The sequence below is a fragment of the Macaca thibetana genome, chromosome 16, assembly GCF_024542745.1.
Source record: "Macaca thibetana thibetana isolate TM-01 chromosome 16, ASM2454274v1, whole genome shotgun sequence".
NCBI lineage: Eukaryota > Metazoa > Chordata > Mammalia > Primates > Cercopithecidae > Macaca > Macaca thibetana.
In genome coordinates this window covers 51551860-51576010 of record NC_065593.1, presented here as the reverse complement: position 1 = coordinate 51576010, position 24151 = coordinate 51551860, and the positions used below count along the sequence as shown (strand labels likewise).

The window sequence follows — 24151 nt, the reverse complement described above, 5'->3', positions numbered from 1 at the left end:
ATCCCAGCTACTAGGGAGGCTGAAGCAGGAGAATTGCTTGAACCCAGGAGGCAGAGGTTACAGTGAGCTGAGATCACGCCACTGCACTCCCGCTTGGGCGACAGAGCAAGACTCCATCTCAAAAACAGCAAGAACAACAATAACAACAACAAAAGTAGAACACAGAAAAATGCAGCCCTTCTTAGCAATCTAACATCCCAGATAATACCTAGCTCAGAGGGTGGGGAGAATTTAGCCTGCCCTCCTTGCCCATTGGGGTTCCCACGTTCACTGGCTTCAGCTGTTTTGTCGTGGGAAGCAGCCAGCCTCAGCCACAGAACTCAGCTGCCTCAATTTTCTGCATAGGTAGTGAGAAAGTCCTGTGTCTAGTCTCACTTTGGTCCCTCTTGCTGCTGTACTGGTTCCATCCTGGAGAAATCAGAGATCAAAGTTCACCTGTGCACCCTTGGAGATTTGCAAACCGACTCTGCCCACCTCAAAACTATCTTTTTCAGAGGTAGTTTCTCCCAAACTTGCCTCCAACCTCTCTTCCAGTTGAAGGGCAGCAGAGAGGAGGATTAAGACAGTAGGAAGAGGGAAAACAGGGAGGCAACTGCCCTCCAAGGCACTTATTTTGTCCCAACGACATGCATTACGGTATTACATTCTCACGGTAACTGCATCAGGTAAGAATTATCAGCTCCATTTTACAGATGAGGAAAGTGGGGCTTGGAGAGGCTATCAAACGATTAGTGGCTAGAGCTGGAACTCTACCTGGTGGACTCCAAAGCTCTTTTCATTCCACCATGCTGTGTGCTCAGTAGGCAGAGTTCGCCAGGGTGTCTTGGGAAAACTGAGGAAGGAGGCAAGAGTTGGTGGTGCTTTCTAGAGTTGGGGTTTCAAGCCTTCTCATCATCCATTCTCTACCAGCAAACTAGCCTCTTAACCCTTGCTATCTCACACTGGAGCTACTGGCCTGGGGGTGCTGCGAAATATCTCAACTCCAGCAGGCGGCACTGTGAACCAGACACCAGCCCAGCGTGGACGGCGCGCGGGAAAACCCGCGAGGTGGAGCCACAGGGAGCAGCCAGGGAACCACGTGTGGGGGCGTGGCCACCCTGGAAGAGGGCGAGTCTGTTATGCAAGACCCGCCCATCATTTCAGGCCTCCCCTCCCGGTGGGCGTGCCCCGAATTCTCTCCCCGAGAGACACGCGTGGGCCGCTCCCCTCTGGGAGGAGGGCTGCCCAGAGGGGTGCAGGTGTCGCTAGCGGCCCCTCCCCGTGTGGGGCCACGTGGCGGGTGCGGGCCGAACCCGAGGGGAAGAACCTGGCCCGTGGGGAGGTGGGGGGGGGACCGAAGCGGCGCTGAGCGGAGCCGAGAGCTACGGGGTTCGGAGCAGAGGCGGCCACAGCGGCAGCGGCAGTAAGAGGGAGGGGAGGAGGCAGGCGGGCGCATGGGGCGCCCCGGCCCCTCCGGCAGCGTGCCCCCTCCGGCCCGGCCGCGCTGAAAGCTACCCAGCGGCGCGCCTTGAACCCACGCCCCGGGGCCATGCCGGTCATGAAGGGGTTGCTGGCCCCGCAAAACACCTTCCTGGACACCATCGCCACCCGTTTTGACGGAACGCGTGAGTGGGACGGAGGTCGGGGCTTGGGGTTCAAGCTGGGGGCCAAGTCTCCTCGAGGCCGTCTCGGGTCTCCTGGACGTGGTGAGACCCGAGGCTAGAGGAAAGAATGGAGTTAAGGGTCTAGGAACTCCCAAAGCCGCGATGCAGGAACAGGGCGGGGAGTGCCCTGCGAGGGGAGGAGGGGAAAGGGCCGAGAGCACGGGGTCCAAGGTTAGGGGGTGTGACTAGAGGCAGAAGAGGCTCTTTGTGCGGCAGAGCGGAGGAGGGGCCTTGGGAGCCGCCCACTCTCGGGCAGAGCTGTGCTGGGGGCGTGTATGGGGGTATCCGAGACACAGAAGTGGGACAAAGTGGCCGGGCGTTCTGGGGACTCCAGCTCCCACTACCTCCAGAAAAAAAGGAGAAAAGATCAGACTTCAGCAGGACCTAGTTTGGATTGACGTAGCGCGCCCCCAAATCGTGGGGCGTCAGTGTCTAAGGTGGGTGAGGCAGGAGGAGGGGAGCGGTCTGTGCGATGGTAGGAACTCCCGGCTCGCCCTACGCAGCTTGGGTTTCAGGTTCAGCACCTTGGACAGCCGCATCACTCCTTCCCCGCCTCTTCTCCCGCCATTCCCTCTTCCCACTCTGGAGCCCAGAGATTCCCCGTCCTCACCTCCCCCAACCCTGCCATTCCCTCGGGAACCCTGGCCGGGATCTGGAGGGTGAGGGAGCGGTACCCGAGGGCGGAAACTGAGCCGCGGGGCCCTACCCGCTTCCCCCCCCTTGTTTCCATAGCGCCCATCACCGGGGCAACAGGCCCTGGGATGGAAGAAGGAGGCAGTGCCCAGAGCCCAGTGCCTCCCAGGCACCTTCAGTGTCCCCATTAGCCTCCCTGCCCCCAGACAGTCATCCCTCCTAGAGTACCAGGACTGGTTGTGTCACAGGCCCCATCTCTTAGCTGAGTCTCTGTCCCTGAATGGCCCACAGGAGACCCCTGGCCTCCCCCGCATTGGAGCTGGAGGAAGACAGCTCGGGTTCTGCTGCTGGAGGGTGCTGGAGCTATATGCTCAATGCCCTTTCCCGTTAGACTTTGAGCACTGGGGCAGATCCCCTGAAAGCAGCTACAAGAATGCTAAAAAGTGGACCTTTCCTGGAAGGCAGGGAAAGAGGACACCACTCATCACTGTCTGCCCCCACACTAAGGAGATCTGTGAGTTTGGATAATCTCTGCCTTTTGGTTTCCTATCAATAAAATGGGTGTGGTGTCATCAGAAACTCTGCCCTGCTTACTCTATAATAGGAAGAAAGCCGAGCGAATGTGGGGGAACAATTTCACCTTCTCAGAGTAGCACTTACTATGTGCTAGGACTTGTTCTCCCCAAGTTAGCTCATGTAACTCTGACAACGACCATGTGAGGAAGGCCTATGATACCCAACTTTGCAAATAAGGAAAGCTCAGGCACAGAAGAGGTCATCAACTTGCCCAAAGTCACACAGTCAGTAAGTGGCAGTGGAGGGTTGCAGGAGCCCAGGCTCTTACTCACCATGCTATGCTGCCTTCTACAGTGACCGCTCACCAGTTGGAAGGCAGGGGGGTGGATGGCATGACCTCCTGGGGTCCTTCTCCAACTCCCCATTAGACCCTGCTTAAGTCCTGTCTTAAGTTCTTGTCTCTTTGCTCTACCTTCTCCTATTCTCAATTCAGAAAATCCCAAAGTGGGGTCAGGAGCAACATGGAGACCTGGGAAGCTTCTGGCTCTGTGACTTCTAACCCCAACTTAAGGGAGGTGCTGTCCACCTGGAAGCTAGCTCGCCTCCCAGCCTTGACCTGACCTTGACCTCTTCTTCCCACAGACAGCAACTTCCTGCTAGCCAACGCACAGGGCCCACGGGGCTTTCCCATCGTCTACTGCTCTGACGGCTTCTGCGAGCTCACGGGCTACGGTCGCACTGAAGTCATGCAGAAGACCTGCAGCTGCCGTTTCCTCTATGGCCCAGAGACCAGCGAGCCAGCCCTGCAGCGTCTGCACAAAGCCCTGGAGGGCCACCAGGAGCACCGCACTGAAATCTGCTTCTACCGCAAGGATGGTGAGGGGGCCCACCCCACCCTGCAGCCCTGCCTAGACCTCTAGCCTTATCCAGAGGGCACTGGGCACCGTAGGAGTCTGAGTGCTTGTCCCCACACTGCCACAAGCTGACTGTGACGGCGCATCTCCCTGACCTCTCTGGTCCTGGGTTCCCCTATCTGAAAGATGAAGGAGACGCCTGACAGAATCTCTGAGGTTCCTTTCGGCTCTTGCTTTGCCAAGCTCTTAACTATGTATAGGAGGATGAGGGGGATGAGGAGAAAGGCATGCCACGGGGCTGCCCATGCTCCTCCCTCCCTCTCTCCATGCCTACAGGCTCGGCCTTTTGGTGCCTCCTGGACATGATGCCCATCAAGAATGAGATGGGGGAGGTCGTGCTGTTCCTCTTTTCCTTCAAGGATATCACTCAGAGTGGAAGCCCAGGACTTGGCCCCCAAGGAGGCCGCAGGGACAGTAATCATGGTAACGGCAAGTCTGGATGGGCAGTGTGAATGGTCAGAAGCCCTCGCCCACCCAGCCGCATGGGATGTGCCCCAACATATCTCTGCACCTTTCTTCCCAACAGAAAACTCCCTTGGTAGAAGGGGAGCCACCTGGAAATTTCGGTCTGCCAGAAGACGGAGCCGTACTGTCCTACACCGACTGACCGGCCACTTTGGCCGCCGGGGCCAGGGAGGAATGAAGGCCAATAATGTGAGTCCCACCCCCAACCCAACATCTCCCAAGTCCTCCAGCCTTGATTCTGAGGCACCCCTGCCACTGTCTCCCTGCTTCCCTGTTTGTCTGGTGTCCCTCCTTGGCTTGCTCCTCTGCCCACCCATTTCCCATACACTACTCTCTGCTCCATCCTATATCCTCCCCTCACATCCTTCTATCCTTCACTCCCTCACTCCCTTAGGTGATTGACATTACTTTGCTCTGATGATGTCACATTGCTCCAGCAGCAATGACCTCACCTGCCCGGGGATGATAGGGTTATACCATGGGTGGTGAAATCGCAAGCTGCTATAGTTCTAGGGAGAAAGCCCTCATTGCAGGTCTGGCATCTAGACCTGTGTACCACCTCTTAGGATCCTGACCAAGCCAGGGGATTGAGTCCCCAACCCTCTGTTAGGGATACAGGGAATGCGGTGGGCTATGCCAGCCTCTGCTCCCTGCTGGGATATGCCCAGCCCCCACTGGGCCCCCAGAATCCAAGAGGAACTTAAGGGAGAAGTTTGTGATCCCTCAAGCTAGGGCATGTGCCGATTTGTCATAGTCTTCTTCTCAAGTAGGATGAGTGTTGGGCCAGGCACAGTGGCTCATGCTTGTAATCCCAGCACTTTGGGAGGCCAGGGCAGGAGGATTGCTTGAGGCCAGGAGTTCTAGACCAGCCTGGACAACATAGTGAGACCCCTTCTCTAAAAAAAAAAAAAATTAAAAATTATCTGGAGGCCAGGCACAGTGGCTGACGCCTGTAATCCCAGCACTTTGGGAGCCTGAGGCAGTCAGATCACCTGAGGTCAGGAGTTCAAGACCAGCCTGACCAACATGGAGAAACCCCATCTCTACTAAAAATACAAAGTTAGCCGGGTGTGGTGGCACATGCCTGTAATCCCAGCTACTGGGAAGGCTGAGGCAGGAGAATCACTTGGACCCGGGAGCCAGAGGTTGCGGTGAGCCGAGATCACGCCATTGCACTCCAGCCTGGGCAACAAGAGTGAAACTGTCTCAAAAAAAAAAAAGTATCTGGGTATGGTAGTGCATGCCTGTGGCTCCAGCTACTCTGGAGCCTGAGGCAGGAGGATCGCTTGAGCCCAGGAGTTTAAGGCTGCAGTAAGTTATGATGGTACCACTGCACTCCAGCCTGGGCACAGAGGGAGACCTTGTCTCTAAACTTAAAAAGTTTAAAATCAAGTTGGGTGAGTGTCAAGCCTTATAAATACCCCTGACAAGCCATGATTGGTTCAAACAGGGGCCTCGGGCCGTGCACAGTGGCTCATGCCTGTAATCCTAGCACTTTGGGAGGCTGAGGTGGGTGGATCACCTGAGATCAGGAGTTTGAGACCAGCCTGGCCAACATGGCGAAAACCCGTCTCTACTAAAAATACAAAAAGTAGTCAGGTGTGGTGGCATGCTCCTGTAGTCCCAGCTATTCAGGAGGCTGTGGCAGGAGAATTGCTTGAACCCGGGAGGCAGAGGTTGCAGTGAGCCGAGATTGCACCACTGCACTCCAACCTGGGCAAAGAGCAAGACCCCATCTCAGAAAAAAAAAAGAAAGAAAGAAAGGAGAGGGGCCTGGGAAGTACTTGGCAGGAGAAGAGAATGTCAGGTGTCAGCCTCTGTGCCCCTCTCCTGGCTTTCTATCTCCTTTCATTCATGGTCGAAAGTGCCTTTGCAGTGTCCACCTGTCCCTTTCCCCATCCCCTGCCTTTCCCACCCTCCATCTTGGCTCCTCTTTCCCTCAAGTGTCCCCAATCGCCACCCCTCTCCCCTTAGAACGTGTTTGAGCCAAAGCCATCAGTGCCCGAGTACAAGGTGGCCTCCGTGGGGGGGTCTCGCTGCCTCCTCCTCCACTACAGCGTCCCCAAGGCCATCTGGGACGGCCTTATCCTCCTTGCTACCTTCTACGTTGCGGTCACCGTCCCCTACAACGTCTGTTTCTCGGGTGACGATGACACCCCCATCACTTCGCGACACACCCTTGTCAGCGACATCGCCGTGGAGATGCTCTTCATCCTGGGTCAGAGCCTCTGCCTCACCCACCCTGGCGGGTTGGCTGGGGGAATCCACTTGGCCAAGCCTCACCCACTCCTGGGGCCCGCATGACCCAGGCATTCAGAGCCCCTCCCTTCCTGCATCTTTAAGTCCCAATGGCCTATGTGTCCTGCTTCCTGCAGCCTTCAGCCTTATGACCTGTCTTCCCTAAGGACCAGCCAGAAGCCCAATCTATCTCTCCATGCCTGCCTCCTCCTCCAGTCTGGGTCTCCAAAGCTTGTTCCCAGCTTTTTTTGGTTTCTTGATCCCTTGGCCAAGGCCCCCCAGTAATAGCCTCTTGCACCCCCAGATATCATCCTGAACTTCCGCACCACCTATGTGTCCCAGTCTGGCCAGGTAATCTCTGCTCCTCGTTCCATTGGCCTCCACTACCTGGCCACCTGGTTCTTCGTCGATCTTATTGCTGCTCTGCCCTTTGATCTGCTTTACGTCTTCAACATCACCGTGGTGAGTGACCTCCATCCCACCATCCAGTCCAACCTCCCAACTTCAGCACAGCATCTTCCAGGAAGGGACTGATCCCAAACCCAGATATGCCCCTTCCCATCAATCCATCTGCAGATATTTATCAGGCACCTGCTCTGGGCATAGCCGTGCGCTAGGTACCGGGAGGATCCCGGAGGGTCTATGATCCTGGGGAGCTCAGCTCACAATCTTTGAGGGAAGCTGAGACAAATGAAAAGCTAACTATGGCTACCAAGGCGGCATTGGTCTGATGCCAAATGAGTGGTACTTTTCACTTTTTTATTTAACAAACAACTGATGAGCATTTAGCTGTCTGCAAAGCACTGTGTGGGGCATGGCCACTGTGGGGAAAGGGAACAAGGATTCAGCCTCTAAACAACTAAACTGGTGAGGGGGCAGGAATACTGCAGAGCACAGCAGGGACAGTAGAGGTGAATGGGGGTGGAAGATGGGGCCCGGGTATGCTACTGAGGGTTTGGGCTGACCTTGGAGTTCCAGGCTGGAACATGAGTGTGTGTTAAAGTGATCTGAAGTCTGGCCAGCACCTGGGAAGCAAAAGCGTACTTGCTGGGCAGAGGCTGGAGGGGTCTGGGAAGGTTTCCTGAGGGAGGCGGGAGTATAGCTAGACCTTAAAGGGTGAGTAGGATTTAGCTGGCAGGAGATGAGGACAGCAAGCATTTGGGGGAGCATAGTAAACCTAGACAAGAAGGTAGAGGCTGTGGGTGAATTCAGAGGCAAAGAATGCCAGGACCTGAGTCCTCACAGATCCCTGGGGACACTCTAGAGGTACCCTGAGTGGTCATCTGTAGCCCCAGCCAGCAGATAGTAGGTCTTCTCAAGTCCAGGGTGGGGCAGTGCTACCCTGTGTCCCCAGGCCCCCTTGGGTGTGGGGCGGGGAAGTGGGGAGCAGTTTCCTTGTGTGCTCTCTCCCTGCACTCAGCTATAGCAGGAAACCACCTACACGCAGCCGAATTTAACTAGCCGCCAACGGGCTGTGGGCCTCCTCTCCTGGCTGTGCACACGTGTGTGCGCGCTCCCACACACGTGCATGTGTGTACGTCTGCCTCGAGGCTCTGACCATTCTGAGAAGATCTCCCCACCCCTCCCCAGGAGTGCGCCCACCCCTCTATGCCCACTAGGCACCATCAGCTGGGGGGTGGGAGACTGCAGAGAGCCCCCTGCCCCTCCTCTCAGGTCCCTTTGGGAGCACATTACAGTTCACTACATTCTTGCACACACATCATCACATGGGAGCCCCACAGGGACCCTTCAGGGCAGATCCTTATCCTTTTTCAGAGGTAGGTGCAGAGGCTCAGAGAGGTTCAGTGACTTGCTGAAGGTCACATAGCTAGCAGGGGCAGGCAGGAGATTAGAACCAGGTCTCTCCACCCTGGGCAACAGGTGAAACCCTGTCTCTACTAAAACACAAAAAATTAGCCGGATGTGGTGGCGTGTACCTGTAGTCCCAGCCACTCGGGAGGCTGAGGCATAAGAATCGCTTGAGTCCCAGAGGCAGAGGTTGCAGTGAGCCCAGATAGCTCCACTGCACTCTAGCTTGGCCGGACGCAGTGGATCACGCCTGTAATCCCAGCACTTTGGGAGGCCGAGGCGGGCGGATTACGAGGTCAGGAGATTGAGACCATCCTGGCTAACACGGTGAAGCCCCGTCTCCACTAAAAATACAAAAAGTTAGCCGGGCGTGGTGGTGGGTGCCTGTAGTCCCAGCCACTCAGGAGGCTGAGGCAGGAGAATGGCGTGAACCCAGGAGGCGGAACTTGCAGTGAGCCGAGATCGCGCCGCTGGACTCTAGCCTGGGCAACAGAGACTCCGTCTCAAAAAAAAAAAAAAAAAAAAAAAAGAAAGAAAGAATCAGTTCTCTAAACTTCCAGTCTAGTATTTTTTCCAACATACCACCTTGCTTCCCAGGTAACCAGGGCCCCTGAGTGGATGGTCTGATGAGATGAGGAATACCACTGGGGGCCAGAGAGAGGTAGGACAGAGACAGAAGATGAGCAGGCACTGGCAGAGCTGCAGACTTGAAGGAGCCAGGCCTGGATATTCTAGTCCAAGGAGAATGAGAGGAGTATCCCCAAGAGAGTGGGGCCCAAGGGCAGTTGACTGAGGGAAGCCCTGAAGAACTCAAGCTTGCAGTCAAGTGCTCTGGGAGCTGGGGGTAGGCATTAAACCCTGGCGAGGGTCCATGTGGAGGAATCAGAGCCACCTCCTTTCCAGTTCCTTCACCTAAAATTAGAGAAAAATTGCACGAGATGGTACAGAAGCAGTGTAGGACCAGGGCTATGGGAATTGTTCCTGGAGGCCCAGGAAGGGGCAGTGAGGGGCTTTCATTCCAGGTTCCCCAGGCACTGCCCCAGAGCTTCCAGTCCTAGCTGCCATGCTGCTCCCACCCAGAAGATAAGCCCTCCCCATCTCCAAGATTGAAGGGCTGATCAATATTGATAACCACAATGCAGATGGTACTTGGGGTAATATTAGTGAATATGGGACACTTACTAGGTACCATTATCTCCGTCAACCCCTAGCACAGCCCAGGCTCCCTCAGTCCCTGCTCTCCTGTCCCCTCAACTCTTCTGCTTGACTCTTCATCTGCAGCTGATCTGCAAGAGGAAGTGTCCATAAACCTCCCCCAGCCCTCAAGTCCTTGCCTGTCCCCACTCCACTATGCTTCTCCATGTCTTGAAGGGTGGTCCCCATCACAATTGCTGCCGTCGCTACTGGGGCTCTGCAGAGACCATTGCCTATTCCCTGACTCTGACCAGGGCTGGCTCCCCTACCATCTCCCAGTGCTTAGTGGCCCTAGAGCACAAGGTGGACTGTGGTGTCAATTAGCCCAGATGCCCACCCTGAGTGCCAGCTCTATCATGTCTTTGGTCTGTGACCTTGAACAAGTCATTAGCCTCTCTGAGCCTTAGTTCATTCATCTGCAAATTGGGAATGATGATGATAATTGAACTAAAGGTATAATTTTGTGTGTGTGTGTGTGTGTGTGTGTGTGTATTGTTAAATAAGGATTACAAATGCTTAGCACAGTGCCTGGCTAAGCACATAGAGTGTACTTACTAAGGCCAGGCACAGTGGCTCACCCTTGTAATCCCAGCACTTTGGGAGGCCAAGGAGGGTGGATCACGGGGTCAGGAGATCGAGACCATCCTGGCCAACGTAGTGAAACCCCATCTCTACTAAAAATACAAAAATTAGCTGGGGAGGGAGGCTGAGGCAGCCTTGAATTGCTTGAACCCGGGAGACAGAGGTTGCAGTGAGCTGAAATGGCGCCACTGCACTCCAGCCTGGCTACAGAGTGAGACTCTGTCTCAAAAAAAAAAAAAAAAAAAAAAGAGAGAGAAAGAAAAAGAAAAGAAAAAAAAAGGAAAATAATTACTAAGCGTTAGCCACTGTTTGTTTTATTGTTATTATTCCCTTCCTGCTGCATTCCCTGGCCACTTTCTCAGGACGGCAACGATGTCTTTCCTGTTGCAGCCTCCGCTGGCTCCAGGGTGTCTGGTGGGAAGGCCCTGGGAGGGGACTGAGGGCTCGGAGGAGGTATGCCTGCTGACAGCCTCCCCCGCCACCCTCCCGCAGACCTCGCTGGTGCACCTGCTGAAGACAGTGCGGCTGCTGCGGCTGCTGCGGCTGCTGCAGAAGCTGGAGCGGTACTCTCAGTGCAGTGCTGTGGTGCTCACGCTGCTCATGTCGGTCTTTGCGCTCCTTGCCCACTGGATGGCCTGCATCTGGTACGTCATCGGGCGCCGGGAGATGGAGGCCAATGACCCGCTGCTCTGGGACATTGGTGAGCCACCGACCCCAGACTTTCACAGACCACCTGTCCACCTGTCCCATCCCCAAGCTGATGCCTCCACCAGTACCCACACCCCTCACCCCACATTCCTCTATCCATCCAACAAACATGCGTTGAGCTATTTCTGGATCAAGCATGGGGATATTGATTTGCAGACAAGGGCTCCGTTTTGGGGGGCTGGTGGGGGGAACTCACAGCTTAGCAGGGAAGCAAGACCAGTGATCATGATCAAAGTACAATGCAGGAAACACTGATGGTGGAGGGGTGTGTTTCAGGCAGAAGGAGCAGCACGTGAAAAGTCCCTGAAAGAGCCTGGCATCTTTGCCCCCATTAATCCCTCCTTCTCCAGGCTTCATAGCCATGGGCCAGGAGACAGCCCCAGGCCCTTGCAATCCCTCTGAAAGGCCTGTCAGATCCTGGGCATGGTCCCTGACACCTCCCGCTCCTTCACTCCACACCTAGCCCACCACATCAATACCACCTCTCAAATGTCCCTTGAATCTGACCTTTTCTCTCCATCCTGTCTTCCCCTTCCAAGTCCACTCCACCTCCCTTTCTCACCCAGGCCTGTGCAATAGCCTCCCTGCTGATCTCCCAACCCCCTTCTCGTCCCTCCCACAACCACTCTTCTCACCACAGCCAAATGGGTTCTAGGATTCAACGTTGACCTGCCACACTCCTGCTGGGATTCCTTCAGTGGCTTCCCACTGCCCTCCAAATGAAGTCCACACTCAGTGCACACCCTGGGCAGCCCTGTGCCCCCTCTCTCCCACCTGCCTTCCCGTTCTCCCATGCTCCCTGCGTCGCAGTCACACCAGCCTCTCCCCTGGACCCAGGACGTACTGCTTTCTCACACTGGGCCTGGAACCTGTTGTTTTCCTCTCTGGCATCCTCCCTCTTTTGTCTTCCCTCTCCACCTAGATGGATTTTCTGTTCCCTGCCTCACTTGGAACCAATGTTCCTTTGGTTCCATGTGTCTCAATCAAAATGCCCCGTCCTAAGGAGCATGCCTTCCAGGCACCATGTCCAGAACCCCCCAACTGCCAGTGGGTTGGCTTTCCCTAACCTATTGGGATTCCTAACACACCCTATACAATACTTTCCTTCCAGGAGCTCACCCCCTACCTGTAATGATTTATGTCATGTCTCTTTTCCCTCCAGGCTATAGGTTCCACCAGGGCAGGGAGAGTGTTTGGCTGGGTCAATTCCCCAACACTTTGTATACAGCAGGTGCACAATAAACTATTAGTAAGTTTCAGGAGCCTTTGAACAGTCAGCAGTATAGTGAGTTGGCGGCCTTGGACTGCAACTGTAACCAGTGCACCATGGGGAGGCACAGGCCCAGACCGTTCCCCACAGTTCCTATGCCAACCTGTGTATAAATACTTGCCGAAGGTCAAGCACAGGTGGCTCAGGGAACCCTGGTTCTCCACCGCTGGCACAGCCAGGGCTCCCTGCATCCGTCCACCCTGCAGGCTGGTTGCACGAGCTGGGCAAGCGTCTGGAGGTGCCCTACGTCAATGGCTCAGTGGGCGGCCCATCGCGGCGCAGCGCCTACATTGCGGCACTGTACTTCACTCTAAGCAGCCTTACCAGCGTAGGCTTTGGCAACGTGTGTGCCAACACCGACGCCGAGAAGATCTTCTCCATCTGCACGATGCTCATAGGCGGTGAGGCCAGACCTGCCACGCCTCAGTGGGGCCCTGCGAAGCCCAGCGTGCACGGGGAAACTGAGGCCCAGAGAGGGCAAGGCATCTGCTCGAGGTGTCTACCCAAGTCCAGACAGTCACGCATTCATTCATGGACGTTTCCTGAGTGCCCACTATGTGCTGGCCCTGGGGATGCCACAACCAGGCGTGGCCTCTTGCAAAAGGGATGGGAAACCCAGGTTCATGACCTAATGATGGGGAGGCCTGAGAGGAGCATGGGGTGTTACCCATCTCTGGACCACTCCCTATTCCCCATCCCTAGTCTAGTGCCTGGCACCTAGTAGGCACACAGGAGCCCACTGGCTCTTGGCCAGGACAGGGTGGGTTTGGAAGCTGGGGAGGTGGCCAGAAGGTGGCCGGTCCTGACCAGCCCGCTGTTGCTGCTCCAGCCCTGATGCACGCTGTGGTGTTCGGGAACGTGACAGCCATCATCCAGCGCATGTACTCGCGCCGCTCGCTCTACCACAGCCGCATGAAGGACCTCAAGGACTTCATCAGTGTGCACCGCCTGCCGCGGCCGCTCAAGCAGCGCATGCTCGAATACTTCCAGACCACGTGGGCCGTCAACAGCGGCATCGACGCCAACGAGGTAGTGCGCAGGGTCTCCCGTCTTGCCCTCACCCTCCGCGTGGCCCTGCAGTGGCGTGGGGAAGGGGTCGCTGCCCCTCTGGCTTAAAATGGAGACAGGCCGAGTGTGGCGGCTCACACCTGTAATCCCAGCATTTTGGGAGGCTGAGGCGGGTGGGTCACTTGAGGTCAGGAGTTGAAGACCAGCCTGGGCAACAGGGTGAAACCCTGTCTGCTAAAAATATGAAAATTAATCAGCTGTGGTGGTGCACACCTGTAATCCCAGCTACTCGGGAGGCTGAGGCACGAGAATCACTTGAACCAGGGAGGCAGAGGCTGCAGTGAGCCAAGATCATGCCAGTGCACTCCAGCCTGGGTGACAGAGCTAGACTCTGTCTCAAAAAAATAAAATAAAATAAAATGGAGGCGCCGGGCGCGGTGGCTCACGCCTGTAATCCCAGCACTTTGGGAGGCCGAGGCGGGTGGATCACAAGGTCAGGAGATCGAGGCCATCCTGGCTAACACGGTGAAACCGTCTCTACTAAAAATACAAAAAATTAGCCGGGCATGGCGGCATGTACCTGTAGTCCCAGCTACTCAGGAGGCTGAGGCAGAAGAATGGCGTGACCCCGGGAGGCGGAGCTTGCAGTAAACCGAGATTGCACCACTGCACTCCAGTTTGGGCGACAGAGTGAGACTCTGTCTAAAAATATATATATATAAATAAAAAATAGCCAGGCGCAGTGGCTCATGCCCGTAATCCCAGCACTTTGGGAGGCCGAGGTGGGTGGATCACGAGGTCAAGAGATGGAGACCATCCTGGCTAACACGGTGAAACCGCGTCTCTACTAAAAATGCAAAAAATCAGCCGGGCATGGTGGGGGGAGCCTGTAGTCCCGGCTACTCGGGAGGCTGAGCCAGGAGAATGACGTGAACCCGGGAGGCGGAGCTTGCAGTGAGCCAAGATCCGGCCTGGGCGATAGAGCGAGACTCCGTCTCAAAAATAATAATAATAATAATAATAATAATAATAATAATAAATAAAAGTAAAAATAAAAAATAAATAAATAAAATAAAATGGAGGCAAACAGGGCCCCGGGAGTGAGGTATTGTTCACAAGGGCACACACTCACCCAAAATACAAATTCTTGTTTCTTTTTTTTTTTCTTTTTTCGAGAAGGAGTCTTGCTCTGTTGCCCAGGCTGGAGTGCAGTGGCGTGATCTCGGCTCACTGCAACCTCTGCCTCCCAGGTTCAAGGAATTCTCCTTCCTCAGCTTCCTGAGAATCTGGGACTACAGGCGCATGCCACCACACTCGGCTGATTTTTGTATTTTTAGTAGATATGGGGTTTCACCATGTTGGTCAGGCTTGTCTTGAGCCCTTGACGTCTTGATACGCCTGCTTCAGCCTCCCAATTTGCTGGGATTACAGGCGTGCACCACCACAGCCGGCCAAATTCTTGTTTCTTTGCACTTGAATATGGGAGTGAAAGAGCTCAGGGCCCAGCTGATGCCACTCTCCCTTCTGCCAACATTTCCTGAGTGCCTGCTTTGGGCCAGCCTTGGTGCTGGGCACAGGGAGCTTAGAGATGATGACACTCAGCCCTGGCCCTCAGGGAGACCCAGAATGGTGAGGGAGGCAGACAGATGAACAGAGTGCGGCGGTGAATGGGGCTGTAAAGGAGGGATGTTGGTGACGTTGGGTCCTCGTCGTGCCTGGGCGGGGAGGAGTCAAGGAAGGTGGCACAGAAGAAGGGACATCACAGAGAACAAGAAGGAAATCAGCCTGCTATAGGAAGGCCATCCCTGGTAGAAAGGGTCATAGGGACACAGGTCCAGAAGTGATGGCACAAAAGGGCAGAGTGGGTGCTTTAGGAAACTGAAAGCGGCTCCGTAAGCCTGCAGGAACAGGCATGTGAGTGCTGCAGAGGGAGAAGGCAGGGCAGGAGGGCACGACATGGGCTGGGAGGCAGCAGGCCCAGCTCAGGGATGGCCTGGAATTTAGATTTTATCCTGCATAATGTTTACACTGGGGAGTGGTGTGGGGATCTCAGAGGGAATGGATTGGTGAGGTATCTCTGAGAATGGGATCTGTGGGATGTGGTGATCTCCTGCTGGTTGCAGAAGAGCTCAGAGTGACTCCCAGGTTTCTGGCTTAGGCCAAGGGTGGGGATGGAGGCGTAACAGGAGGAAGATGGGGCTTTGGGATGAAGGTGAGAGTCCCGGGTCAGACCAGGAGGAGGGTATGGTGCCTGGGGGAGGTCCAGAGGGAGGTTGCCCAGTAGGTGGATGGGAATCAGCTCTTGGCTGGGTGCAGTGCTCATGCCTGTAATCCCAGCACTTTGGAAGGCTGAGGTAGGCAGATCATCTGAGGCTGGGAGTTTGAGACCAGCCTGGCCAACACTGTGAAACCCTGTCTCTACTAAAAATACAAAATAGCTGGACGTGGTGGTGCACACTTGTAATCCCACCTACTCAGAAGACTGAGGCAGGAGAATCACTTGAATCTGGGAGGCCGAGGTTGCAGTGAGCTGAGATCATGCCATTGCACTCCAGCCTGGGTAACAGAGCGAGACTCTGCCTCAAAAAAAAAGAAAAGGCCGGGCGCGGTGGCTCACGCCTGTAATCCCAGCACTTTGGGAGGCCGAGACGGGCAGATCATGAGGTCAGGAGATCAAGACCATCCTGGCTAACACGGTGAAACCCCGTCTCTACTAAAAAAAAATACAAAAAAACTAGCCGGGCGAGGTGGCGGGCGCCTGTAGTCCCAGCTACTCCGGAGGCTGAGGCAGGAGAATGGCATAAATTCGGGAGGCGGAGCTTGCAGTGAGCCGAGATCCGGCCACTGCACTCCAGCCTGGGTGACAAAGCAAGACTCCGTCTCAAAAAAAAAAAAAAAAAAGAAAGAAAGAAAGAAAAAAAGAAGAAATCAGGTCTGGACTCAGAGTTAGGGCTCAGGACAATCAGGTAGTGGGGAAGCCATGGGGCCAGTTGCCATGATGCAGGAAGAGTGTGGAAAGTGAGAGTCTGGGGTGTTGGCTGAGGAAGAGGAGCCTGGGAGGAAATGAGGAAGTGAGCAGTGGGAGAGGTGGGAGGAACTGGAAGGAAGCCCCTCACGGGAGCCCAGTGGGGCTGAGGGGAGAGTTCAACAAGCCAGGGTGGCCAAGGGGCTCCATATGAGGATGTGAACCTGGAATGTGGCCCTAAGAGGTCATTGGTAGTGCCCAAGGTCTAATAACAACTCTGCATTTTACAGACTGAGATACAAACTGGGATCTTGAGGCCCAATGAACGGAAATGGGTTGCCCAAGGTCCACAGGGACTTAGGAGCCAAGCTGACCCCTGGTCTCCTGACTCCCAGTTGAAGGCTGACCCCCAAGAGACAGCTCCTGAATGATGGGGTTAAGTGACCAGCATGTAGCCATAGCGGGGAACTGATGGGAGAAGAGCTGGTCTCTGCCCCTGAAATTGGGTTTCGAGGTTCACGCAGCAAGCAAAATTGACGTTAGACACAGAGGTTATACTGAAGGTCTAGAATGGGTGACTTCAAAGCAAGGGCAAGAGGAATTCTCTCTTTGAAGACAGCTCAGCACATTTGTAGACTCAAGTAGTAGCTGCAGGGGGATGGCCAGAATGACCTATGCCCCTTATGCAGTTACTGCGTGACTTCCCAGACGAGCTGAGAGCTGACATTGCTATGCACCTGAATCGGGAGATCTTGCAGCTGCCGCTGTTCGGGGCAGCCAGCAGGGGCTGCCTGCGGGCCCTATCGCTGCACATCAAGACCTCGTTCTGCGCTCCGGGCGAGTACCTGTTGCGCCGTGGGGATGCCCTGCAGGCACACTACTATGTCTGCTCCGGCTCACTTGAGGTGCTCCGAGACAACATGGTGCTGGCCATCCTGGGTAAGGACCCCGTCACCCCTGATTACCTACCCTGGAACCACCCCCCACTCCCCGCTGCTGAGGACTTGGGAATGGCCAGGATTCTAGGGAATGGGATACTCCTTGTGGATACCTACAGTTCCTGCTGAGGAATACTCTCTCGGTCCCTTCACCCTATGGCCATCCCCTTTTGACAATTCCCCTCTGATTATCCCCTAATCCCCTTAGGCATCCCTCAACCCATCAACCCCTCCCAGTGACTGTCCCCCAGCTCAACTGATCCTTTCCCACTGTTCCACTTCCCAACCCCATTGACCCTAAACTCCAGTCACTTTTACCCTCTAACTGACCTGATCCCTCCGGCCATTGTGATTTTTATCACCCAATTACATCGATCATTCCTGTGGCCCTACTCACTCCCACTGACTGTCTCCCAACCTCACCAGTCATTCTCCACTGACCTTTTCCCAATTCCATTTGTTATTTCCACCAGTTCCATTGACTGGCCCACCATCAACCGTCCTTCAAACACACTGACCACCCCTCAAATCCACTGAGCACCTCCAGCTGATATCCTTTTGTTCCCACTGCCCCAGCTGACTGTCCCCATCCCTCACCTACAGGGAAGGGGGACCTGATTGGAGCAGATATCCCTGAGCCGGGGCAGGAGGCTGGGTTGGGAGCAGACCCAAGCTTCGTGCTGAAGACCAGTGCTGATGTGAAAGCTCTGACCTACTGTGGCCTGCAGCAGCTGAGCAGCCAAGGGCTGGCTGAGGTCCTGAGGCTCTATCCTGAGTATGGGGCTGCCTTCCGGGCTGGCCTGCCCCGGGACCTCACCTTCAACCTGCGCCAGGGCTCTGACACCAGTGTATGTACACCCCTGATGGCCGCCATCCTTCCAGAGTCCTTTCCTCCAAAGCAGACCTCCCCAGCCTGAGAGTCCCATGAGCCTCCCTCCACCCTAAAAACATCATGCCTGAAGCCCAGGCACCCTACTCCATTGCCCCTTACCTGCTTCATACCTTCCAACCCTGCTGACACTACACTGGCCATCACCCAGGCCCCTGGCCGTCTCTCATCACCTTCTACTCCCAACTCTACTGCCCCATCTCCACTGACCACCCCTCAGCCTCACTCCAGACTCCTGACTCCTTCAAAGGACCCTCCCTTTGTTTCTTTGTGTGTGTGTGTGTGTGTGTGTGTGTGTGTGAGACAGTCTCGCTCTGTCACCCAGCCTGGAGTGCAGTGGCGTGATCTTGGCTCACTGCAACCTCCGCCTCCTGGGTTCAAGTGATTCTCCTGCCTCAGTCTCCCAAGTAGCTGGGATTACAGGTGTGCACACCATGCCTGACTAATTTTTGTATTTTTAGTAGAGACAGGGTTTCGCCATGTTGGCCAGGCTGGTCTCAAACTCCTGACCTCAGGTGATCTGCCCACCTCACCCTCCCAAAGTGCTGGGATTACAGGCGTAAGCCACCATGCCCAGCCACGACCCTGCCTTGAGAAACAACCACCTCATGTGCTCCTCTTTCAAGCCCCTCTCTGGACAGGGCATCATCGCCTGGGACTTCCCCTTCTTCTCTCACCAAATGTCTCCTGAGTCCACTGTGTTTTAGGCTCTGGGCCAGGCCTGTACATTACACTTTGGGCCTTGGTCTTTTGCTGCTTTTCAGTCTCACTTTGCTATGCAGTGTTTGTTTGAGTTAGAGTTGTAGTTTCTGACTCTGCTCCACAAAAGACCCCACATTCTCAACCCCATAACACTGTTGGGTGGGACAGGGAGGGGCTGCGCTCTGGCCGTGGGGAGGCGGGAGTCGGCTTGAACTCTCCTATGTCCCCACAGGGCCTCAGCCGCTTTTCCCGATCCCCTCGCCTCTCCCAGGTAACACCCACTTCCTGGGTGGGGTTGAATTGCCCTGGGGAGAGGGTGAGATGGGGAGCAGCGTCCTCCTTTCCATGGATGGGGAGCTGCATCCGCCGGTGAAGGCTCTTACTTAATGAAGGGGTCTGTGGTCACTGTCGTGCGACATCAGCTGCCCCCTCTGCCCGCAGCCCCGCTCAGAAAGCCTCGGCTCCTCCTCAGACAAGACGCTGCCATCCATCACAGAGGCCGAGAGTGGCACGGAGCCTGGGGGTGGTCCCAGGCCCCGACGGCCCCTCCTGCTGCCCAACCTCAGTCCAGCACGGCCTCGGGGCTCCCTGGTCAGCCTTTTGGGCGAGGAGCTGCCCCCATTCTCAGCCCTTGTCTCCTCTCCTTCCTTATCCCCGTCCCTGTCCCCTGCCCTGGCTGGCCAGGGCCACAGCGCCTCCCCTCACAGCCCCCCCAGGTGCTCTGCTGCCTGGAAGCCCCCTCAGCTTCTCATTCCCCCACTGGGAACCTTTGGACCTCCGGACCTCAGTCCCCGGTGAGATGCTAGCCTCCTCTCCCTTCCCCAAACCCCTACTGGCTTCCAGAACCTTCTCTGGGCTCTATCCAAACAGTGCTTCATCCTGTCTCTGCCCGTGTGCCCACCGCACCCTTCCAACCACAGCCTGCAACCCCAACCCACTTTGACCGCCGCTCTTGCTCCGCCCCCTGGCACTGCTGCCCCCAGTTCCCCTCTGTCTGCTCTGCTCTGGCCCTTACCCTCACCCCATGGTGCTGATGAGCGCTACCCTGTCCCCAGGATAGTGGATGGCATTGAGGACTCTGGCAGCACAGCTGAGGCCCCTTCATTCCGGTTCAGCAGGAGGCCTGAGCCACCAAGGCCCCGCTCCCAGGTGCCCCCTACAGGTAAGGGCCAACAGTGGACTTCAACCCCATCATCCATCTGCCCATCCACCTGTCCATCCATCCCATATGTAGTAGGGGCCTACCACGTACCAGGTGCCATCCTGGGAATACAGAGATAAAACAGACCTGGCCCATGCTCTTGGAGTGAGTCTAGCAGGGAGACACCTCTGTACACAGATAAACAATTCCAGATGCTAAATACCATGACAGACAAGAACTGGACTCTGGTAGAAGAGGAAGGTGCCCACTGGACTTCCTTCTAGAGGAGGGGATGCTTGGGTTGCTGCTTAAAGGATGGGATCTTGAAGGATGGAGCAAAACGGTTATTGAGCTGGGCATGGTGGCTCATGCCTGTAATCCTAGCACTTTGGGAGGCTGATGAGGGTGGATCACCTGAGGTCAGGAGTTCGAGACCAGCCTGGCCAATATGGCGAAACCCCATCTCTACTGAAAATACAAAAATTAGTCAGGTGTGGTGGTGCACACCTGTAATCCCAGTTCCTCGGAAGGCTGAGGCAGGAGAATCACTTGAACCTGGGAGACAGAGGTTGCAGTGAGCTGACAGCACACCACTGCACTCCACCCTGGGCAACAGAGTGAGACTCCATCTCAGACAAAAAAACAAAAAAAAAAAAAAACAAAAACAAAAACAAAAACAGCTTTTGAAAGGCATGAAAACCAGAGGATGTTGTGTTTAGACACCACAGAGAAGCTCCGTACCAAGACAGGGCGAGGCGCGGGATGAGACTGGAGAGTTACACAGGGGCCTCAAAACCAGGCTAAGGAGTTTAGGTTTCCCATCTCACAGACCCTAGAGCTTTTTCTCCCCCTGCTCTTCACCTGCCCAATGACAGGAGGGTTCCAGCCCAAGTTATAGGCTCAGGTATTAATGCTCCATGAACTCACCTGCATCCCTTCACCCTGCAGGGACCAGGCCCAGCCCAGAATTGGCCAGTGAGGCTGAGGAGGTGAAGGAAAAGGTTTGCCGGCTGAACCAGGAGGTGGGTTGGGGTTGGCTCTGAGATGCGCCTGATATAACAGCATTTCAGGCCCGACGCAGTGGCTCACTTGAGGTCAGGAGTTTGGGACCAGCCTGGCCAACATGATGAAACCCTGTCTCTACTAAAAATACAAAAATTAGCCAGATGCCTGTAGTCCCAGCTACTTGGGAGGCTGAGGCAGGAGAATCGCTTGAACCTGGGAAGCGGAGGTTGCAGTGAACCAAAATCGCGCCATTGCACTCCAGCCTGGGCGACAGGGCAAGACTCTGTCTCAGAAAAAAAAAAAAAATTCATGCTAGCTAGATGACCTTGGGCAAGTCCCACAGCTGCTCTGAACTTAAACTTCCTCATCGAAAATGGGGAAATAGTAATATGTGCTTCCCAGAGTTTTGAGGATGCAATGAGAGTGCAAATGTGCCTGGTCCAGTCCCTGGCATGTCGTAGGCACTCGGTACCAGTTGGTTCCCTTCCTCCCCGACTGGCTCAGGTTTCCCAGCCTGATAAGAGGATCTCTTCTCCCTCCACCACTGTGGGACTCTCTCTTGCCCAGGCCCCACCTCTTTCCCTTACCCCAGCAGTGGGGAATGAGTGTAAGCAGATGCAGGGGCAGGGGACAGGGAGGCTGAGAGGCCTTCAGGCCTGGGGGACCTGGATCTAGACGTCTGAATCCTGTCCAGGAAGAACCTAGATCCTATATGCTGAGGCGCAGCCTCTGCCTCCTCCCCAAGGGATCTCAGAGTTGTCACCACAGAGCAACCAGGCCCAGCCCCTGGGAACTGGCTTTCCCTGTGTTCTGATAAACATGGGGCATCCCAGAGGGGCAGCGCCTGGGCTGGTTCAGGCCCTGGGGCCTGGGCGGGGCTGGTGCTTGTTCAGCAAGCTTGAGGGCAAGTCCACTCAAGGCCTCGGGCATCCTTCAGTTCTAGGCCAGTGGTTCCCAAACAAGTATCTATCAGAACTACCTGATAGGCCGGGTGGGGTGGCTCACGCCTGTAATCCCAGCACTTTGGGAGGTTGAGGTGGTTGGATCACGAGGTCAGGAGATCGAGACCATCCTGGCTAACACGGTGAAACCCCCTTTCTACTAAAAATACAAAAAATTAGCCGGGCGAGGTGGCACATGCGTATAGTCCCAGCGACTCAGGAGGCTGAGGCAGGAGAATCGCTTGAACCTGGGAGGCGGAGGTTGCAGTGAGCCGAGATCGTGCCACTGCACTCCAGCCTGGGCAACAGAGTGAACCTCCATCTCAAAAAAATAAAAAAAGAAAAGAAAAAAAAAGAACTACCTGACAACCTATTGAGTGCAGATTTCTGGGCCTCTTAGGATTGGGAATGTCTGGGGTGGGGCCCAGAAATGTGCATTTTAAAAAGTTGATTCTATACTCACTGAAGTTTGAAAAGCACAGATAGAGACCCTTGAGCCTGCGATAGGATCAGCTGAGAATAAGGTTGTCACTTCACAGATGTGTGGCCTCTTTGAGCACATTTTTCCACATCTTGGGAAAGCTCGCGCATGTGTGTGTGTAGGGGAAGAATACAATATCTGCTGCCCCAAATCCTTTCTGGAAAGAGACTGGGGCATTTTCCATCTGGGCAAAAATAACCCTCATCCTGCCTTTCTCCCAGGGTGGCCATGAGCAGAAAGTGACTGTGAAGGAGCTTTGTAAACTGGAGAGGGGGGTGCACCTGGTTATTACCGTGGCGCCTGTGAAACAACTCGATGTGTTTTCAACAGATCTCTCGTCTCAATCAGGAGGTGTCTCAGCTTAGCCGGGAGCTGCGGCACATCATGGCCCTGCTGCAGGCCAGGCTGGGTCCACCAGGCCACCCAGCAGGCTCCGCTTGGACCCCAGACCCTCCTTGTCCACAGCTGAGGCCACCAGGCCTCTCTCCTTGTGCGTCCAGACCATCACCCAGCCTCCAGGATACTACGCTTGCTGAAGTTCACTGCCCAGCCAGTGTGGGGACCATGGAGACAGGGACTGCGCCCCTGGACTTGAGACCTTCCATATTGCCCCCCTACCCCTCAGAGCCTGACCCTCTGGGACCCTCTCCAGTGCCAGAGGCCTCACCCCCAACCCCAAGCCTCATGAGGCACAGTTTCCAGTCCAGGTCAGACACGTTCCACTGACCCTGGCCCAGGGCCCAGGCCTGTCTGGGGTGGGCATTGCCACTCACCACTCAGGGAGGACCTGGGCCCCTTGGCTTCCTGCCTTGGGGTCAGCAGCCACCAGCTGGCCTGGTTGGCTCTGGATTTCTGGACTTTTTAACCAAGCGTGGTTACCTCCGACGCTATTCCCTTTTCCAAGCCTTCCCCAACTTCCCCCTCTGTGAGGGGAGCCACCTGAGGGCTGTGGAACCCAGCAGGCATGAGATGAACCGCAGTGCCCATTGGGCTGGGCAGATGAGATCCTACTTTCTCCCCAGGACCTGGAGGCAGGTAGAGATGGGGGAGCAGTGGGGATGGGCAAGGGACCCAGCTCCAGCCTAGTACATGAAGGCAAGACCAGGCAGGATCTTAGCGTCTATAGCAAGAGACAGGTTGCAGGATTTTGCCTGAAGATAGCTTAGTGATATTGTGAGGTCTTCTGTCTCAGCCCCTGGGTCTCTGCTGAAGACCTTAAGAGCAATGTTACCTAGAGAGGGGTAGGTTTGAGATGCTGCTTGGAATTTGAGCAACCCACGATTTCTTAGGCCGCCCACCATGAGCCCAGGCTAGAGAGGCTCACCTCATCCCACAGCCCACACAGGAAACAAACGGATAGCTCCAGATATGTGCTCTTTGGCTCTCACAGCATTATTTTCAAAATATGAGCTAGTTCCAATATTAAAAATGAGATAGGGCTGGGTGCGGTGGCTCACGCCTATAATCCTAGCACTTTGGGTGGCTGAGGTGGGCGGATCACCTGAGGTCGGGAGTTCAAGACCAGCCTGACCAACATGCAGAGACCCCATCTCTACTAAAAATACAAAATTAGCTGGGCGTGGTAGTGCACGCCTGTAATCCCAGCTACTCGGGAGGCTGAGGCAGGAGAATCACTTGAACCCAGGAGGCGGAGGTTGCAGTGAGCCAAGATTGCACCACTGCACTCCAGCCTGGGCGACAGAGCGAGACTCTGTCTCAAAAAAAAAAAAAAGAGGTTATACAGGACTACAGATATTCCAGTTTCTCTTAAAAAAAGTAGCACTGGGCACAGTGGCTCATGCCTGTAATCCCTGTCCTTTGGGAGGCCGAGGTGGGAGGATCGCCTGAGCCCATGAGTTTGAGATCTGCCTTAGCAACATAATGAGACCCGATCTCTATAAAGAGATATATATATATATATATGTTTGTTTTTTTTTTTTCAGACGGAGTCTCGCTCTGTCGCCCAGGCTGGAGTGCAGTGGCACAATCTCAGCTTACTTCAAGCTCCGCCTCCCGGGTTCATGCCATTCTCCTTCCTCAGCCTCCCAAGTAGCTGGGACTACAGGCGCCCGCCACCACACCCGGCTAATTTTTTGTATTTTTAGTAGA

The 24151-nt window shown here is 55.2% G+C and overlaps 2 protein-coding genes across 2 annotated transcripts in view; both read left to right on the top strand.

Annotated features, from left to right (window-relative positions):
* The first annotated feature begins 1519 nt into the window (after positions 1-1519).
* Positions 1520-22848, top strand: KCNH4 (potassium voltage-gated channel subfamily H member 4). The gene is made up of 16 exons (XM_050762572.1): positions 1520-1604; positions 3435-3668; positions 3983-4129; positions 4233-4360; positions 6146-6389; positions 6714-6871; positions 10487-10694; positions 12179-12373; positions 12802-13001; positions 16635-16884; positions 17487-17731; positions 18707-18745; positions 18916-19268; positions 19530-19636; positions 20564-20637; positions 22373-22848. Exons 1-16 carry the CDS (start codon positions 1529-1531, stop codon positions 22766-22768), a joined length of 3054 nt encoding a protein of 1017 aa, XP_050618529.1. The 5' UTR covers positions 1520-1528; the 3' UTR covers positions 22769-22848.
* RAB5C (RAB5C, member RAS oncogene family) overlaps positions 3660-24151 on the top strand; it is a 54752-nt gene continuing 34260 nt past the window's right edge. The window contains exon 1 of the mRNA XM_050762832.1: positions 3660-3677. Coding sequence (XP_050618789.1) covers positions 3666-3677 — 12 coding nt within the window. The 5' untranslated portion in view covers positions 3660-3665. The remainder of the gene's footprint in view (positions 3678-24151) is intronic.

Excerpts from the sequence above, each read along its gene's own strand:
- KCNH4 (XM_050762572.1), top strand. The coding sequence starts at position 1,529 with ATGCCGGTCATGAAGGGGTTGCTGGCCCCGCAAAACACCTTCCTGGAC. Across the intron at positions 17,732-18,706 it reads GCCAGGGCTCTGACACCAGT|GGCCTCAGCCGCTTTTCCCG; the intron begins GTATGTACACCC and ends ATGTCCCCACAG. Across the intron at positions 20,638-22,372 it reads TTTGCCGGCTGAACCAGGAG|ATCTCTCGTCTCAATCAGGA; the intron begins GTGGGTTGGGGT and ends TGTTTTCAACAG.